The sequence below is a fragment of the Hyperolius riggenbachi genome, chromosome 5 (genome assembly GCF_040937935.1).
Source record: "Hyperolius riggenbachi isolate aHypRig1 chromosome 5, aHypRig1.pri, whole genome shotgun sequence".
Classification (NCBI taxonomy): Eukaryota; Metazoa; Chordata; class Amphibia; order Anura; family Hyperoliidae; genus Hyperolius; species Hyperolius riggenbachi.
This window is the reverse complement of record NC_090650.1, coordinates 192479763-192497789: the sequence shown is the minus strand read 5'-3', so window position 1 is coordinate 192497789 and position 18027 is coordinate 192479763. Positions and strand designations below refer to the sequence as shown.

The 18027-nt window shown below is 42.7% G+C and overlaps 1 protein-coding gene across 3 annotated transcripts in view; it reads right to left on the bottom strand.

Annotated features, from left to right (window-relative positions):
* Nucleotides 1-18027, bottom strand: part of ABCA13 (ATP binding cassette subfamily A member 13) — a 770386-nt gene that overhangs the window by 155426 nt on the left and 596933 nt on the right. For 2 of the 3 annotated variants that reach the window (XM_068236514.1, XM_068236516.1), the window contains exons 47-50: nucleotides 13592-13700; nucleotides 11629-11683; nucleotides 7921-8098; nucleotides 602-717 (exon numbers count right to left, since the gene is read on the bottom strand). In XM_068236514.1, coding sequence (XP_068092615.1) covers nucleotides 602-717; nucleotides 7921-8098; nucleotides 11629-11683; nucleotides 13592-13700 — 458 coding nt within the window. The remainder of the gene's footprint in view (nucleotides 1-601; nucleotides 718-7920; nucleotides 8099-11628; nucleotides 11684-13591; nucleotides 13701-18027) is intronic. The other variant, XM_068236515.1, reaches the window with a different exon arrangement.

Below are 18027 nucleotides of genomic sequence, written 5' to 3'. Positions count from 1 at the left end.
AAATAATTTTAAGTTGTTATAGTAGGGTCTAATGCTTTTTGACTCAATAAATGTAATTATAAAACATTGATGACTGGATAGAAAATAACAGCTTATCTAGAATTAATTCATCCAATGGTACCAAATTAACACGAAAGAGTGTAAAGTTTTAGAGCTTCGGCTAAGCTGTAGTGAAAGTGGAGCATTATTAAGGTTAATAAACTTACACACAGAAAACTGGGGACTCTACTGGTGTTATCTGCTACTGGCTAACCACATTATTGTTTTGAGCTATGAAATCACTCCTGAAGGTAGAATAAAATATAATCAATACCAGAGTACGCAACAGGTTATAGACAACCGAACAGCATGAGCATCTTTAGAAGATGTTTCCAGTGTTTGCCTCATTAGCAGTAAATAAATCTTTCACAGCCTCCAAATACACTTCAGTTTTCAACATTATGCTACTAGTGCAAAGCGTTCTTTCAATTTCCCAAATGAAAACATAATTGCCAGAGTATGGCAAAAATCATGTTCCCAACAGCAGGTGTGAGTACACCATAAAGATTTCAGTGTGAAGAGAACAAGCTATAATTCCTGAGCAGAATTTACAATCACATACCCAAAAAGGATCAGCAGGAGAGCAGAGGCTGCCAAGTTTTCTCGGAACGTAAAGGCAGTTAGTTGAAAGGAAGCTATGACACAGACACAAAGGCTGGCGACAACCAGATAAAATCCCTTGAAAATGCAAAAAATAAAAACATAATTAGGAAGCAACATATTTTGAGGTTTTGAATACTTAGCTGTGTTTGTATTATTTAAATTACATGTGCACAAATTGCTTAGAAAATCTGCATACAATAACAGCTTTAAATTGTTCAAGTTAACTGTTGCTGTTAACTGTTTAATGTTATACTAAACAGATACTGTATAGTTACCATTAACTCATTCCTTCCAAAGGCTAAATTGCTTGTTGACCTAATAAGAGATTGCTTTTACTAGATAACTATGGTAAATGAGATGCAAAGAATTCTAGCTAGCATGTTTGATCCATGGATTTATTTGAATGTCATCTGGAGTCAGGAAGGGATTTTTTTTCCTTTTAAGGCTAATTGGCCCAGGCCTTGTAACGTTTTTAGCCTTCCCCTGGATCAACTGGGATATGTGCAGGTTCAGGTTGGTGGATTTTTTTTGTATTTATTATTATTATTATTATTATTATGGTTTTTTTCTGGTTGTACTTGATAGGTGGATATCTATTTTTTAACCAAACTATGTAACTATGTTTATTGAATGCAAATTATATGCTGCATGGAATAGGGTCAGTCAAATATTGCTAACTGATAAATATTTCAAGCTGCATATACTATGTCTGCAAGGAAACCAGAGCTTTGGCTATCTAATTGGTCATTTCTAATACTAATTTATTTTGTTCAATTAGCAAAATATTGAAGAGCCCATGGCCTTCTCAATTATGGATGCTGTGTGCAACTTAATGATATATATTAAAACTGTAAACCATTTAAACACTCCTTCATCCTTTTAATGACTGTAAGAAAGACGACTTTAATGACTGTCAGAAAGAAGTAAAATGTTTATAGCCCACTATAGCCTATTAATGTTATAGAGCCTTATAACTCCAACTTTCAGACAGCTGTTTCTGGCTGTTTTAATCTCCTTCAGCGCAAGGTATGAACTGATATGGCTTTGTGTTGCCACTTCTAAGGCAGATGTTTTACACATAAACAGAACCTGAGATAAAAAAAATAAGGATTTATACTTCCTGCCCCCTGTAGGCCCCCAAAAATGACAGCGCTCCACCTGAGTGTGGGATCCTAGGGACAGTAACTACTGAAAAGCATCAAGACACTGCAGGCACTGTGAAGCTGGACCCGGATCCACTACTCCACCCCGATTGTCTATCAACATTAGGACGCCTCTGCTGCTGGACACAGCTACGGTATTGAGACGTGAAAGGATTTCCTGACTACCCACATGTTGATTACATGCTTTACTATCATTCACATCTTGTAAGGGCATTTTTAAATTCTTTCAATTAGTGTTGGTCGAACAGTGCTCAGCACTGTTCGTTATTCCCTGAACATCGGGGTGTTCGTGTTCGGTTCGAGCACAGCCGAGCACTGCATGGTGCTCGGCCACGCTGTTCGGTATCCTCCCCTCACTTATTGGTGCCTTTGCTAGCAGCCAATAAGTGGCGACAATGCTTTTTCCACAACTATGGTCACGCAGCCTAGCTGGCTGTGACCATAGCTGTGATTGGCCGAGCGGGTCACGTGGTTCGGGTATATAAATACCCGAACGCGCGCTCGCTCCACCATTCGCATGAGGGTTTAGCTTGGGGTAGGTAGGAGACAGAGCTAGTGGTTAGGTGCCAGCACTGCCAGTCAGGCCAGCCACAGTGCCCCAGCCTCACCATCACCAGCAGCAGTCACAGTGCCCCAGCCTCATCACTTCTAGCAGCAGCCACAGAGCCCCTGCCTCACCACTGCCAGGCATTGGCAGCCAGCAGCCACAGTGCCCCAGCCTCACCACTGGCAGCAGCCACAGTGCCCTTGCCTCACCACTGCCAGCAGGCACTGCCAGCAGCCACTGTGCCCATTTTCCAGCCGGGTAAAGTTGTGCCCATAAAAAAAACAGTTTATTGAATTTTACAGTTGCTTATTGTTAAGGAAAAAAAAAGTTATTTTAAGTGCCAGCTGGGAACAGTTGTGCCCATAAAAAACACCATTTACTGAATTTTACTGTTGCTTAGTGTTTAAAACAAACGGAATTTCAGTGCCAGCTGGGAACAGTTGTGCCCCTAAAAAAACACAGTTTATTGAATTTTACTGTTGCTTATTGTTGAGGGAAAAAAAAGTTATTTTAAGTGCCAGCTGGGAACAGTTGTGCCCATGAAAAAACACAGTTTATTGAATTTTACTGTTGCTTAGTGTTTAAAAAAACATACTTTCAGTGCCAGCTGGGAACAGTTGTGCCCATAAAAAAACACACTGATTGTCTATCAACATTAGGACGCCTCTGCTGCTGGACACAGCTACGGTATTGAGACGTGAACGGACTTCCTGACTACCCACATGTTGATTGCATGCTTTACTATCATTCACATCTTGTAAGTGCATTTTTAAATTGCCTCCATCTAACCATCAATCCCTTATAATCTATCTCAATGGATCTTAAGAGTTTTTTTATGGTAATCTAGTTCCATAAACCTATTGTTTTTGAAGCATGACCATCTTAAGGATATTTCTCAACAGTGGTTATTTTAGTAGAAATACAAGTTTATGATTACACTCTGTGTAATTTTCACATACTCACCTAACACACCACAGATGTCAAACTCAAAGCCTGTGGGTAAAACCCAGCTCACAACAAGCTGGAAGTTACAACATAATAGGACTAGAGATGGCCCGAACCTCCGATTTTTGGTTCGCGTGCCGCGAACGTGAATTTCTGCAAAAGTTCGGTTCACGCGAACTTCCGCGAACAGCAATAGACTTCAATGGGGAGGCGAGCTTTGAAAACTAGAAACACTTATGCTGGCCACAAAAGTGATGGAAAAGATGTTTCAAGGGGTCTAACATTTGAGTTTTTGCATGGATGAGTGGGATAGACGCCAATAGTACCCGGGAAAAATGTAGATTTGACGCAAAGCAGCGTTTTAAGGGCAGAAATCACATTGAATGCTACATTGCAGGCCTAAAGTGCTTTAAAACATCTTGTATGTGTATACATCAATCAGGGAGTGTAATTAGAGTACTGCTTCACACTGACACACTAAACTCACTGTGTAACGCACCGCAAACAGCTGTTTGTGTTGTGACGGCCGTGCTGGATTGGTGCGCACCATGGTGAGATTGCTCTTCCTCAGTGATATCAGGTAATGTCTGACTGCCTTATCAACTCTCAATGGTTCTTTCTCTACCATTGTTAAAGCTTACATCTATTTTTTTTTAAATTACATTTTCTGCTGGTTGTTTAGTACCTGTAACGAGATCTGTTATGGAGGGCAAGTCTGCCATTGTGACCACGGGTAATTGCTGGGGAATCAGGGTTCGATTCCGGTCCGGAGTGGGAGCCTGAGAACTGGCTACCACCACAACACATCCAAGTAAGGACCCATTTGCTGTATAAGTAATGTACCTGCCCTGACCGTGCTTTGCAGACCAGGCATCTGTGGTCAGATGGACCCTTGACCCAGCGCAAGACGAACCAAATCGAAATCATTTGCCAAGAATGTGTTATGGAGGGCAAGTCTGCCATTCATTCAACTGTGTGAAACTTTCGAGGGTACTTTCTCAGTACCATGGTGACCACGGGTAATGGCCGGGGAATCCTGGTTTGATTCTGGCCTGGAGTGGGAGCCTAAGAAACGGCTACCACCACCACACAACCAAGAAAAGCAGCAAGCACGCTGTGGGCAAAGGAGCAGGAATGGCTACCACCACACATCCAAGGAAGGCAGCAGGCACGCTGTGGGCAAAGGAGCAGGAACGGCTACCACACATCCAAGGAAGGCAGCAGGCATGGCATGGACGTCCCGAGGTAGTGACCAAAAATAACAATACAGGAGGACTTTCGAGGCCCTGCTGTATATGAGATGAATCAACTTTAAATCCTTTAACGAGAATCTGTTATGGAGGGCAGGTCTGCCATCCATTCAAGTGAAAGGTATGCACTGACTGCCAGGTATAATACAATGTGCAGTCAAAGATGCAGTGAAAGGAATGCAGTGACTGCAAACAGCTGTTTGTGTAGTGATGGCCGGGCTGAGGTAGCTGAATGACAGAACAGTGATTGTCCAGCTGATCAAATTTGGTCTGTCCACAATGAAGCAACGATCTTATTATTGTGGGTGTGACCCTCCCTCGAGACACTCATATAGCCGGCGGTCATTGCTTCATTGTGATACGCAAGCCCCTTCACTGCGGCAAGGTAATGATCACGAAGGGGAATTGGCACATGTACATGCCTTTTGTTTTGTTGTTGCAGCTGCAGTGCAGCCAGAAAAATTAGGCAGGCATGTACCCGCACCAGAAAAATTATTATAGCGACCGCTGCTGGCCTCAAAAATTCAGGAATCCACCTGGAGTCCTGGATCCCGTTGGTGGTGGCGGAGAAGGCAGTCAACTGGCCTGCGGGCAGAGATGCTGTGTGGGGAGCGACTTAGTCTTGGGGCAGGCAGTCACACGGCGTGCAGGCAGAGATGCTGTGTGTGGGGACTGACTTAGTCTTCGGGCAGGCCTGAGCGTGCTTTGCAGACCAGGCATCCGTGGTCAGATGGACCCTTGACCCAATGCTGTGTGCCAGACATGTCACCACTTGCCTTTCAACATCACGGTACAGTTTAGGTATCTCCTTTTTTGAGAAAAAATTGGGTCCTGGTATCTTCCACTGCGGTGTGTGGCTTTGCTTTTGTGTGCTGCTTTTCCTCAGGTGGTCATCCCATTGCAGTTTGTGCTTTGTAATCATGTGCCTTCGTAATGTAGTTGTCCCTGCGGGGGTCTTGGTCTTTCCACGGCTCAATTTTCGGTGGCAGAGAGTACAGATGGCATTGCTCTCATCTGAGGCAGACACACAAAAAAATGTCTACACTGCTGAACCCTGAGGTGATGGCACTTGGTAGTGTCGGCCGACTGAGTGTTAAGTGGGGTGCCAGAATCAGAGCAGGAGGAGGAAGATATGTCACGCTTCCGTGCGGAAGCTGAGAAAGATGAGGTGTTCTGTGTTAAATAGTCTACTACGTCCTGACAATATTGGGGGTTGATGGCACGTGCCTTCTTCTGAACACTGTACTTTGGTCGAGGGCTGCGTGAAATCACGACAGCGTAACCTCGAACAGACCTACCAGGTGGCCTGCCTCTGCCTTTTGTTTTGTCCATATTGGGGGGGGGGGATGAAGTGAAAGGTATGCACTGATTTGACTAATACAATGTGCAGTCACACAGGTGCAGTTAACAGGTATGCACGGAGTGGTATATCACACTGCGTGCACTCACGTAGGTAGGTGGGTGCACTGAACACAACAGGTAGGTATATGCAGTGATGATTATTACAATGTGCACCTGTCACACACAGACAGGTACCGGACAGGCACAGTGACACTGCGTGCGCTCACATAGGTAGGTGGGTGCACTGTGAACAACAGGTAGGTATATGCAGTGATGGGTATTATAATGTGCACCTGTCACACACAGACAGGTACCGGACAGGCACAGTGACACTGCGCGCACTAACGTGGGTAGGTGGGTGCACGGTAAACAACAGGTAGGTATATGCAGTGATGGGTATTATAATGTGCACCTGTCACACACAGACAGGTACCGTACAGGCACAGTGACACTGCGAGCGCTCATGTAGGTAGGTGGGTGCACTGTGAACAACAGGTAAGTATATGCAGTGATGGGTATTATAATGTGCACCTGGCACAGTATTATTATTATTATTATTATTATTATTTAGTATTTATATAGCGCCGACATATTACGCAGCGCTGCACAGTGTATATATACATCTTGTCGCTAACTGTCCCTCAAAGGAGCTCACAATCTAAGCCCTACAATTGCCATATGGCTATATTATGTAGTGTATGTATTGTAGTCTAGGGCCAATTTTTAGGGGGAGCCAATTAACTTATCCGTATGTTTTTGGAATGTGGGAGGAAACCTGAGTGCCCGGAGGAAACCCACGCAGACACGGAGAGAACATACAAACTCTTTGCAGATAGTGCCCTGGCTGGGATTCGAACCGGGGACCCAGTGCTGCAAGGCAATGCTGCAATTGTGGTATAATTACAGTAGTAATTATACCACCAAGGGGCCAAAGTCCAGCTGCAACTGACTGACAGGGCTGTATATAATGCAAGTGGGCCACACACACACAAAAAAAAAATAGATCACAAGAACAAGATTAGCTCTCAAAAGAGCTGTTGAGGGGTGCTTTTTTTAGCAATAAGAATCAGCAAGGAGCAAGCTAAGAAGCCTATAAGAGCCTAACTAAGCTTTCCCTATAGGTCTCTGCACAGCAGCTCTCCCTTCTCTAATTACTGCACACACACGAGTGAGTCCAATGCCTCATGCTGCCTGCCTTTTATAAGGGGGGTGGGGCTCCAGGAGGGAGTGTAGCCTGATTGGCTGTGATGTAGAGGGTCAAAGTTGACCCTAATGATGCACTATGGGGGTGAATCGAACTTCCAGAAATGTTTGTGGCTCTCCGCGAACGCAAACCACTGAAGTTCGCCGGGATCGTGGCATTCCCATGAAGATGGTAGACCATAACTAACATATGTATACACACATCATTTTCACCTTCTTTACATGCATGTGCACCCTCTCTACATCTTCCTTTGTGGTTGGTTGAATACAAGTAGTGGAATGAGCAACACTTTGCAGCTTACATTTAAAAGCATGGAGTCATTGGTCTTGACATCCATACCTCCAAAAGCTGCAAGCATGTGTTTTTATTTGTTTATGAAACAGACTAAGCTGTTTGGAGCTGCCCACCTGGTTTGATAATAACTCACCTGCTTGGGCATCCTACAATACAAGTGTAACCACCAGTTTGCTGCGAGCATGTTCCTTTCTTTTCCTGTGGATGACAGCACACTGCTTTCCCATCTAAAGGCGCACACCAGTTCAATGGCCACATTCAGGAAGTGCACTAGACATTTTAGGGTATCCACCGGATACTCTGCCCTGTTGAAATCTTTGAACTGCAACTTGAACTGTGTTTTAGGTTTTGGCTCTTTATGGGATTGAGTTTGACATCTCTGTAACACACTATATCACCTGTTTTAGTCTTTGAGGTTTCCTCATTCCTTCAGTTCCTGCTTAGTAAAGGCTTAATGATTTATGGCTAGGAAGCCTACATAATTTAAAATATCAAATAAACCAGAAATCATATTTATATTTAAATATGACCAACCATGTCATGTGCAAAATTTCCAATCCAGTAGATTTTATAATTCAGGCCGCTCACATGTTGTAAATATCTTGCTCCAGTTTCCTGATCTTTGACAACAGTACTCCCAACAGAGGCAGTCAATATAGAAAACCCTAATGTTATGCACAAGGCAACTCCACACTGACGAACATTCTCCAATCTGAAAATTAAAAATAAAAATGTTAAGAAGACATATACATTGTAAGCCTTCTTCTACACCAATAATCTCCCCTTCCCCTTTGTTTAAAGGGATTCTGAAGTGAGACATGTATGCTGGCTTCCATATTTATTTCCTTTAAAAAAATGTATCAGCTGCCTGGCAGTACTGCTGATTGCTTTTGCTGCAGTAGTGTCTGAATCATACCCCTGACACAAGCTTGCAGCAAATTGGGACAGACTTGGGCCAGAGCACCTGACCTGAATTCTTATTCAGGGTCTATGGATAAGAGTATTAGAGGCAGAGGATCATCAAGATAACCAGGCAATTTACAATATTTAATAGGAAAAAAATTAAGTGGCTATACAACAGAGGCGCTTGGCATAGTACCAGACCTATTTTGTATATGCTGCATCTTATTGCCTGAGGAAGCGGGTCCGTGAAATGCATTATACTTTATTGGCGTATGTAAATAAATCGTTTCGCTGAAAACTGATTTGCATTTTCTTGTGTCTGCCTGAAGGAGGTAAGTCCACCACTACCTCCTAATTTTAAAATGTTTTAGATTTTATCCATCTGGTGCCTCTGTATCCATACTACATCTGTGTCTATACTGCTCTCACTTCAAGTGTGGTTTAATTTTCACAAAACCTATTAATAATGACTATTTCCAATTTCTTTACATGTAAGTTAACTCCTTCCTAATACGCCAATTATTAAGGGTAATGTGATATGCCCAGTAGTTATGGACAAAATTGCATTTCTTTCAGAAGTTAAACAAAATGTAAAAAGTGAATTACATTTTTCTTCTTTTTGTGAATGGAATGCATTTTAAAAACCCTTCATTTTGGATAAAGAACAAAACAAAAAAGCTTAAAATACAACAATCATAACTTTAAAAGTACAGGTATCATTAATTCAATATGAGACCCACAACAACAATCTGGTACTTTCAATAGAAATCAAATGTTAAAATCATACTTACATTAACCAGTAATGCTGTAGAGCTATATTGTGTTAAAGGACAACTGAAGTGTGTAGAACATGGAGGCTTCCATATTTATTTCCTTTTAAGCAATACCAGTTGCCTGGCAGCCCTGCTGATCTTTTTAGCTGCAGTAGTGTCTAAATCACACCAGTAACAAGCATGCAGCTAATATTGTCAGATCTGACAATAATGTCAGAAACACCTGATCTGCTGCATGCTTGTTCAGTGTCTATGGCTAAACGTATTAGAGGCAGAGGATCAGCAGGGTAGCCAGGCAACTGGTATTGTTTCAAAGGAAATAAATATTGCAGCCTCCACATCCCCCTCACTATAGCAAAGCAAGAAAAAACAATCTGTGTGGCACATAAACAGTTAATATAAGTGAATAAGGAATATATTTCGCCACAACTCAGAGTCTGCAATGGTCCTGTGTGGCTGGAAGTGCATCTGCTTTACTTGCCAGAATAAAGGACGCCTATGGTCACCAACAAAATACAGGAATGCAGACTATTACAGTTGCTAGCTTGGCCTACCATGTCATAGCTTGTTGAGACAGTGGGAGAGGATGTGGGTATCCGGGCACTGTGTGGATGCACTGTGTGGACGTTAATCCACACCAGGGGCGTAACTAGACATCACTGGGCCCCCCTGCGGAACTTTGGAAGGGACCCCCCCTCGCTTTCTGCACAGGAAAACTGTGGACCAGTGTGTTTTCCCCATGCAGATAAAAACACTTAGACTTAAAGGAAATGTCAGGCAATCTATGCTACCCCCAGATTTACTTACCCGGGGCTTCCTCCAGCCCCTTGCAGCTGACAAGTCCCTTGTCGCAGCTCTGCTCCCAGTACATACATACACACACAGCCGTATTATTTTACTACATGAGAGCACATGCTATATGGAGGGACAATAATGACATGCTGAACGTATGATATAGTATTCACTGTAACTTTGGCAAAACATTCAGAATGTCACTGATTGATACTGTTATTACAGGATCTTTGACTCAGTATGAGACACAAGCTCTTAATGAGGCAGTGACAGTCAGACATCATTCTTACCCATTCCACTTTCTCCAGTAATTAGACATCATAAGGTCACTAGCCTGTGTGTGATACGAATCTAGGAATCTCTTCTGAAGGAAGGGTCTACATCTTTTTTTCAACTGTGACTGCTTTGTTTGTAAAGTTGTACATAAAGTCACCAGAACTCTGCTGCAGTGTGAGACAGATGTTTTTTTACGAACCCTAGGGAGCAGGGACAGTGTACAAATTCCAAAGTGTGTATGATTCCTTATCTGTGTGGTAGACACATGCAGTCAACATAACAATGGTACGAGAGTGGAATACGTTTTCTCTCCATGCCCTTAGTTTTCAGTCTCTCAAACTCTTTCCCCCATGGGCCCCCTGTGGCTTCTGGGCCCCCCTGCGGAGGAATCCCTTGCAGGGTCTATTGTTACGCCCCTGATCCACACTGTGACCCAAAGGGTAGTATGGATTGTCCAGTAAAGGCATAAGAGGAGGACAGGCTGACAAATGGCAAGCTCCTCTAAGCCTTCTAAACACTGTCACACTTTGTGTTTTGAGTGTAGCAGAAGAGAGACAAACCCTTAATGTATGAGGCTCCTTGGTCACATAACGGGTTGCTTTGTGGTACTCTCCCCCACAGCAGCTCACTGCAGGGGCCATTGATCTCAATGGGACAGGCCTCTTATCTCGCAGTGCAAAGCAGTGTGATGGAAGTAGTCCAGTCGACTCAGAAACTGTGTGTGTGTTGCTGAGTGGCACCGCATGGTGCATGACTCTATGGGCGTAATTGGCACCACAAGCAATCTTTATAGATTGTTGTGGTAGCTGTGCATTTCCATATCAGCGAAATCCTGTGACAAACTTCCTGTCTGGAAGTGTGCACATGACAGAGAGGTCAGATGTTTCTGAAATCTGGAGTCATTGGCTTGCACGTTAGGGGGTCAGTGCCACGCAGATTTCCTTGTCGGCACAGTCTGCAGCAAGGAACAAAATGTCTGCAATGGTGTGGTGTTCTGTGCTGACTTTTTTAGACATCCCACATTTTTATTTTACATTTAAATCTAGTTTTTAAGTTTTTACTGTTTAATCGTCTCTGCTCAATGACACCTTCATTGAAGTATGCTTGAGCTCAAATCTATGAATTGCTGACCCTTTTTATCTCTTTCCTGCTCCAGGAAGCCATCTACTGACAGGAAAGTATTTTATGACTGTAATTACTTATCAGTGAGAGTTATGTTATTGTCTGACCCAGTCCGACCTGGTCCCGACCCGGATAGGAACTGTCACTTGCATACCTGATGTTTAACTTTTTCAGGCAGAGATAGAAAAAAAAGAAACACAGCCTAGTTATATGTGTGCTTGGCACTATACATACACATGTCTCATTATGTCACATGTCACCTCGGTTGTCCTTTAAAGTTAAGGAGCCCATACATTACACAACTTGCAAAATTGATATCCTGCTGATTTTTTTTTTAAGTAGCCCATTGGCTGGCATAAAGTTAAATCATACTTACATCTTATCTTCATCCACCATTGCTCCTTGATAAGGTTTGCTGTACACTGTTATCCCTTCAAAACATTTTAAGTATTTTAGTTCAGTGATCAAAAACAAAATGTTTTCATTTTAATTTTTGTAGAATTATAGTGATCAGGCAATTAAGATAATGATTGGAACATGCATCACTCCAATTGGAAAACCACTATCGATATGTCTTTATTAGTAATGCATGATTCTTTCAATAAAGATGCTTTGAAAGTAAAAAAAAAAAAAAGACAATGATTGGATGTGTGAGCATGTGTCTGGCCTCCATACATGAAATTACAGTTACCCAAGCATGCCTGATTTTATTGTAAACTTCCGTTCTAGCTGTAAAGCAAGTGTAAAGAATGGTGCAGCCCATGGCAACTAATATCTGACCACTACCTCAGGAAGGAGCGTTCTCTTCAGGGCACTTTCATAAGTGGAGCATGTGATTCCTGTCATAATTTTATGCTGAAGTAATCACTTGTTGTGTCACCTACTTTACAGAGGATGCAAAAATATTTACACTTGCTGCTTTAGGACCCCTTGCAGATATTTAAGATTGTTTGTTACAGAGGAGAAATAATTAAAAATTAAAAAGAGTTGGGGGGGGGGGCAGTTGGAAAAAGCCCTTATTCCCCAAAATGCAAGGAGGTGCAAAGACATTAAACTGTCAGGACCTTGGTCATTACACCACACTGTACGAGGGGTTTCACCGCAACATCAGCTATAGAGACCTCTCTGATGATCTATTTGAGAAAAGGTAAAGCTTTCGTGTGTGAAAGGGGGTATCAGCTATTGACTGGAATGAGGTTCAATCCTGGATTCAAGTTCCTCTTTAAAGAGGCATTCCAGTGTATCTGAAGTTAAATAAAAGTACTAAACTAAAAATCTTTTAATGTACAGTAATAAAGTGCATATTCCTTGCTTGTTTAGTGGAGTAATTTTCTAATGTCAAGCTCTGAACAAACCTGTCAGAACAATCGCTGGGAACTTAACATAGACACAATTCCAGCTTCCACCTCTCTCCAACCACAGAGTGACACAGAACCCCACTCACATTCATCTCACAAGATTGTACATTTTCATGATTAGCGAAAGGTGCACAAAGATATCAATGTGAACAAACAGGGAGGAGAGTGACATTACTTCTAAACCAAGCTACAGGTAGCTGCTCTGACAGTAGGATTTGCCAAAAGCTTGGCAGAAACAATGTATCTGCTATACAGTTCAGTAGAAAGAAACACAAGTTTTTTTACAGCTTATTTTAATTATGAATTATTTTTGTCAGCTATGTGACTATAGGAATTATGGCAATGCATAGAGAATTGGGATGCTCCCCCACTATTTAAGTTGGCCATTCCTGTGTCCACACCCATTCATTTTTGCCTTGTTGGACCCACCAAATGTCTAATGGGGTAAGTATATTCAATATTAGTTCAGCATAGCTCTATTGAACTCACAGATCCTTCTTAAAGGAAGAGGGAAAACTTTGGCCTTGAGATTGATGACAATGACCAAGAGGAAGGATTGTTAACGGTCAAAAATTCTTCCTCATGTGCAAGAGAGCACTTTACACAGTTGTATGTATTATATTAGACATTACATCATATATCACACTTCAAGTAATAGAAAAATGTAATAGTTGCCCTAAGTGTAATGTAGCCAGCCTTTTTACTAGTTAATTACCAATATTCTACTATCAGCATTATCCTTACCTGTTGTTTTTGCGGCTGCCTTTTTAGATGTAGGCCTCTAAGGAGCTCAGTGAATTTCAGCATAGTACCATAATAAGTTATGTCCACCTGTGCAATAACTCCATTTATGAAATTTGCTTATCCTAAATATTCCATGGTCAATTGCTAGGGGTATTGTAAAAAGTAGAACAGCAGCTGCACAAAGTGGTAGGTCACTTACAATCATAGAATCACAGTTATAAGACAGGGCATATTTACCATATTGTTTCCAGTCAGCTTCAGCAGGCAAATTTTTCCACAGTATAAGGTTATTAAGATAATTGAGGTAAGAAGGTAGGGCATGAAAACCTTTCTGACTGTACCATACCTAGAATGAATAACATGAATTAAATACTATCCATGATCAGAAACATTTTCCTATCTTCAAATACGGCTTCTTTCAAACAATCAAAGAAGAAAATGAGTTGCAAATAGCTACAGAAATCTGAAATATAAAAAACAAGCAATAAGACCTTCAGTCTAAAGGCCCCTATACACTTGCACGATTTTCTCAGTAACAGATCAATATCACAGCATGGCCTCCTGATCGTAATTTAGAGGGGTAAAATTAGAGCACCCTTCAACTTAGTTAAACTTAACAAAAGGGTTTTATGGAAGAAAATGGGACTTTCAAATGACCTTAATGACTGAATTATGTACTGTAAGGATTGCTATAACAGCTGCTTACTGACCTTGCTTGTTTTGTTTCATAGATTTCTGCCCTAATGCTTGTGTTGCATTATGGCCATTAATTGTAGTAAAACAAATGGGCAAATAAAATGCTCCTCTCTCATCTTAAAGGCTTCCATTAAAAGCTAATTAAGAAACTTTTTTTTTTTTTACTTTTTTAACCAGGGAGTGGCATTATGATTATTTCCGGATTTTAGTGTCTGAAAGCCATGTAATTTTTTTTCACACTTTTAGACCCTAAAAATCATACCGCTAGACAGATCTGTGGCAGCCCTGGTCATTACACACCTCCCATAGATCCAGCTCGGGTTACTGCTCTGAGCTGCGGATTTCCGTCCTGAGCCTGACTCAGAGTCAGGAAGGATTACCACTAAGGAGGTTAAACTGCTACTCGGGAGAAGTCCTTCAGAACAAGAATAAGTGCCACTGGTAGAGATGTCGCAAACATAGAATTTTCCATTTGCGAATAGTGAATGTGAACTTCTGCAAATGTTCATGAACATGCGAACCGCCATAAACTTCAATGGGCAGGCCAATTTTAAAACCTACAAAAACTGTTTCTGGCCACAAAAGTTATGGAAACGTTTTTTCAAGGGGTCTAACACCTGGACTGTGGCATGCCAGATGTGGATCCATGCCAAAAGTCCCACCAAAAATTATGGAGTTTACACAAAAGTCGGGTTTTAATCCCTAAAGGGCAGAAATCACTTTATGCACAGCTCTGGGTGTCAGTGGGCTGTGGAGTGTCACACACAGAGAAATGCAATAGTACTATCAGAATACAGTGAAATAACAATGCACAGGTGTTGTACTGTGTCTGCAAGTTAATGTGGCAACAGCAGTAGTGTGCACACAGCTCTGGGTGTCAGTGGGCTGTGGAGTGTCACACACACAGAGAAATGCAATAGTACCATCAGAATACAGTGAAATAATAATGCACTGGAGTGGTTCTGTACCTGCAACTTAATGAGGCAACAAAAATCAGGTCCGGCAAGAGGTAAGAAAGGCTCCAGCCTCAGAGCGCAGTGTAGGAGGGGGCGCAAAACTCACTCAGCTATCATTCCAGTATTGTGCTTGAAGCAAAGAGAAATAAGAAAAGGGCATACATGGCAATGACTGCGAGCCAGATAAATAGAAATTAAGGTGTTTGGGGTGTTTGGGCCCTGGGGCACCTCTTAGTCTAATAGCAATCAGTGTGTGATGGCTGGGTTGGGAGGGATGGAGGGTCGCACTTTGGTGTCTCAGCCTTGGGTGCTGGAGGACCTTGTCCCAGCTCTGACAACAATAGCAGTATTGTGCACACAACTCTGGGTGTCAGTGAGTTGTGGAGTGTCACACACAAAAAACACACAGGAGACCAATGTGCAAGGCCTCAAAAGGGCTGTTTGGGGTGCTTTTACAGCAAGTGAGGAACAAGAACACAGGGCTAACTAATGCTTTCCCTACCTATCTGCAGCAAGTCTGACCCTGCTCTCACCAACAGTCAGCAGCCAGAAGAAAATTAATCCAATATGGCCACCTCAATTGATTTTTGATAGGGGGGGTGGGGGTCCAGGAAGAGGTGCTAGCTGATTGGCTGCCATGTGTCTGCTAACTGTGAGGTAAGGGGTCAAAGTGTGGCTCCATGATGATTTATAGGGGAGGGTCGAACACGCCATATGTTAGCAGTTTGCGGAGAACATGAACAGCAGAAGTTTGCTGGATACTGTCAGCCGGCGAACTTTTCGGGACATCTCTAACCACTGGGGAGGAAAAAAATATATTTTATACTTAGTGTCAATCTTGGATGTTTTCCTTAGGTAAATTCAGAAAAAAAAGTTAAAATAATCCTGTACAAGAATTTTAACCAGTTGCTACAGCTGCGGGAACGTGCTAGACACGTTCCTGCAGTTTGGGGGGCTGTGCAGGTGATCGTGCGGGCTGTACAAGTATTTTAACCAGTTGCTACAGCTGCGGGAACGTGCTAGACACGTTCCTGCAGTTTGGGGGGCTGTGCAGGTGATCGTGCGGGCAGGTGCCCACCATCGCGATGTTGCTGGGAGCAGGGGAGGAAAAAAATGCATTTTTACTTAGTGTCAATCTTGGATGTTTTCCTTAGGTAAATTCAGAAAAAAAAGTTAAAATAATCCCATACACGTATTTTAACCAGCTGCTACAGCTGCAGGGACGTGCTAGTCACGTTCCTACAGTTTGGGGGGCTGAGTAGGCGATCAGGCGGGCAGGTGCCCACAATCGCCATGTTGCTGGGAGCAGGGGGGATTGGCTGCTCCAGGGAGATTTCTCTTTTCTTTGTGCCCCATAAACATTGGAATAATATAAAGAGAAGGGAAATCTCATCTTTGATGGAGCGTACTATTATCCCTAATTCCAGTGCTGGTGTCATATTTAACTTTGCTATTCACCTTATTTTACTATCCAGGGACCAGCGTGCATGGTCACACATCATAAGAGGAAGTTTCTCCAATAGGAATATACTACCTATACAACTCACATATCAAAAAATGTTTAACAGTGGGTGAGGTTTAGCTAGACATTGTTGTTGTGTTTTCTATTTCTAATTGTAACGATTGGGTGCTGCAACTCAGACGTCTGATTATTGGGTGATCTGCAGTATCACCAATAATGCAGACACTAAATCTGATTATGTGGTGATCTGCACAATCACCAATAATGCAAGTATAGCTCACAAGGTACTGTGCGATAGTGATTGGTGCAACAGTAAACAAATAGGAGATAGAGCCTCCCAGAGGAGCTGGGAGGCCTAGCAGCACTGTACTTAATAGTTTGACTGAACCTTACCAGAGGAGCTGGCAAGGTATTGTCAGAAGATGTGCCTGTATAATTTAACCAGACCTTTCCAGTGGGGCTGGTCAGGGACTACAGTGCATGTAGCTATGAAGAAGTACAAGGACTTTACCAAAGGAGCTGGTAAAGTACTATCAGTGATACGTGACTGTATAGTTTGACAAGACCTTACCAGAGGAGCTGGCAAGGTACTATCAGACACGGTAACTGTATAGTTTGGCAAGACCTTACCAGAGGAGCTGGCAAGGTACTATCAGTAACAAGTGTCACCTCACCAGTGGAGCTGGTGGGTAATACTACAAACACCTCACCAGTGGCAAGGGCCCACTGGTGAGAGGAGTGTTCGGACAGGCAAGGTTCGGCAACAGAGAGGCAGTATCAGTACAGAAACGACAGGCAGGAGAATAGGAGGTAACCAGGCAGAGGTTCAGCTAGGCAGAAGTACAGAATCAGTAAGCAAATGCGAGGTCAGAGAATAGCCAGAATCATACACAGGTAATCAAATAATAACAATATACAATAGTCCTAGTCTTGTGTGAAATCCCTGGTTTCCTCCCAGATCAAAGCACACCAGATACTAGTCTAAGGTCTGAGCGCTAACACGAAGTATTCACGACAGCAGACAGTTAGCTAATGGAGAGCGGAGGTTTAAGAAGCAGAGGAAGGCTCTCAGCCGCACCCAGCTCGGAAACAGCCAATCCGAGCGGCGAGAGTCACCTCTGACGTCAGCTGACGCGTCCTCTCCCAGCATAAAGGTCCTGTCTCCGCGCGTGCGCGCGAGAGACAGCGACCCCATGAGCAGATGACAGTACCGTTCCTAGCGTGCTAAACGCTGACGGAACGGATAAGACCAGGGATCAGGGAACACAGGCGGCTGCGGCCGTACTTCGCACCTCCGCAGCCACCATATTATTGATTGTTACACTAATGCTGTGGGTGCAGTAAGCTCAAATCTCTTTTTTATTCAGATCCTTTTCAATTGTGCTGTCTCATCTAATTGTTTACTGTGCAAGACATCTTTTACATTTGTGTATTATCTGCATTGCTCTTGTTAGTCCACTTACATTGTTCTATTTTACAGAGCTAAAGAATATATGGGAGCTATCAGCTATGTACATGAGTAAAAATAATAACAATAATTATAATGAAAATAACAACAA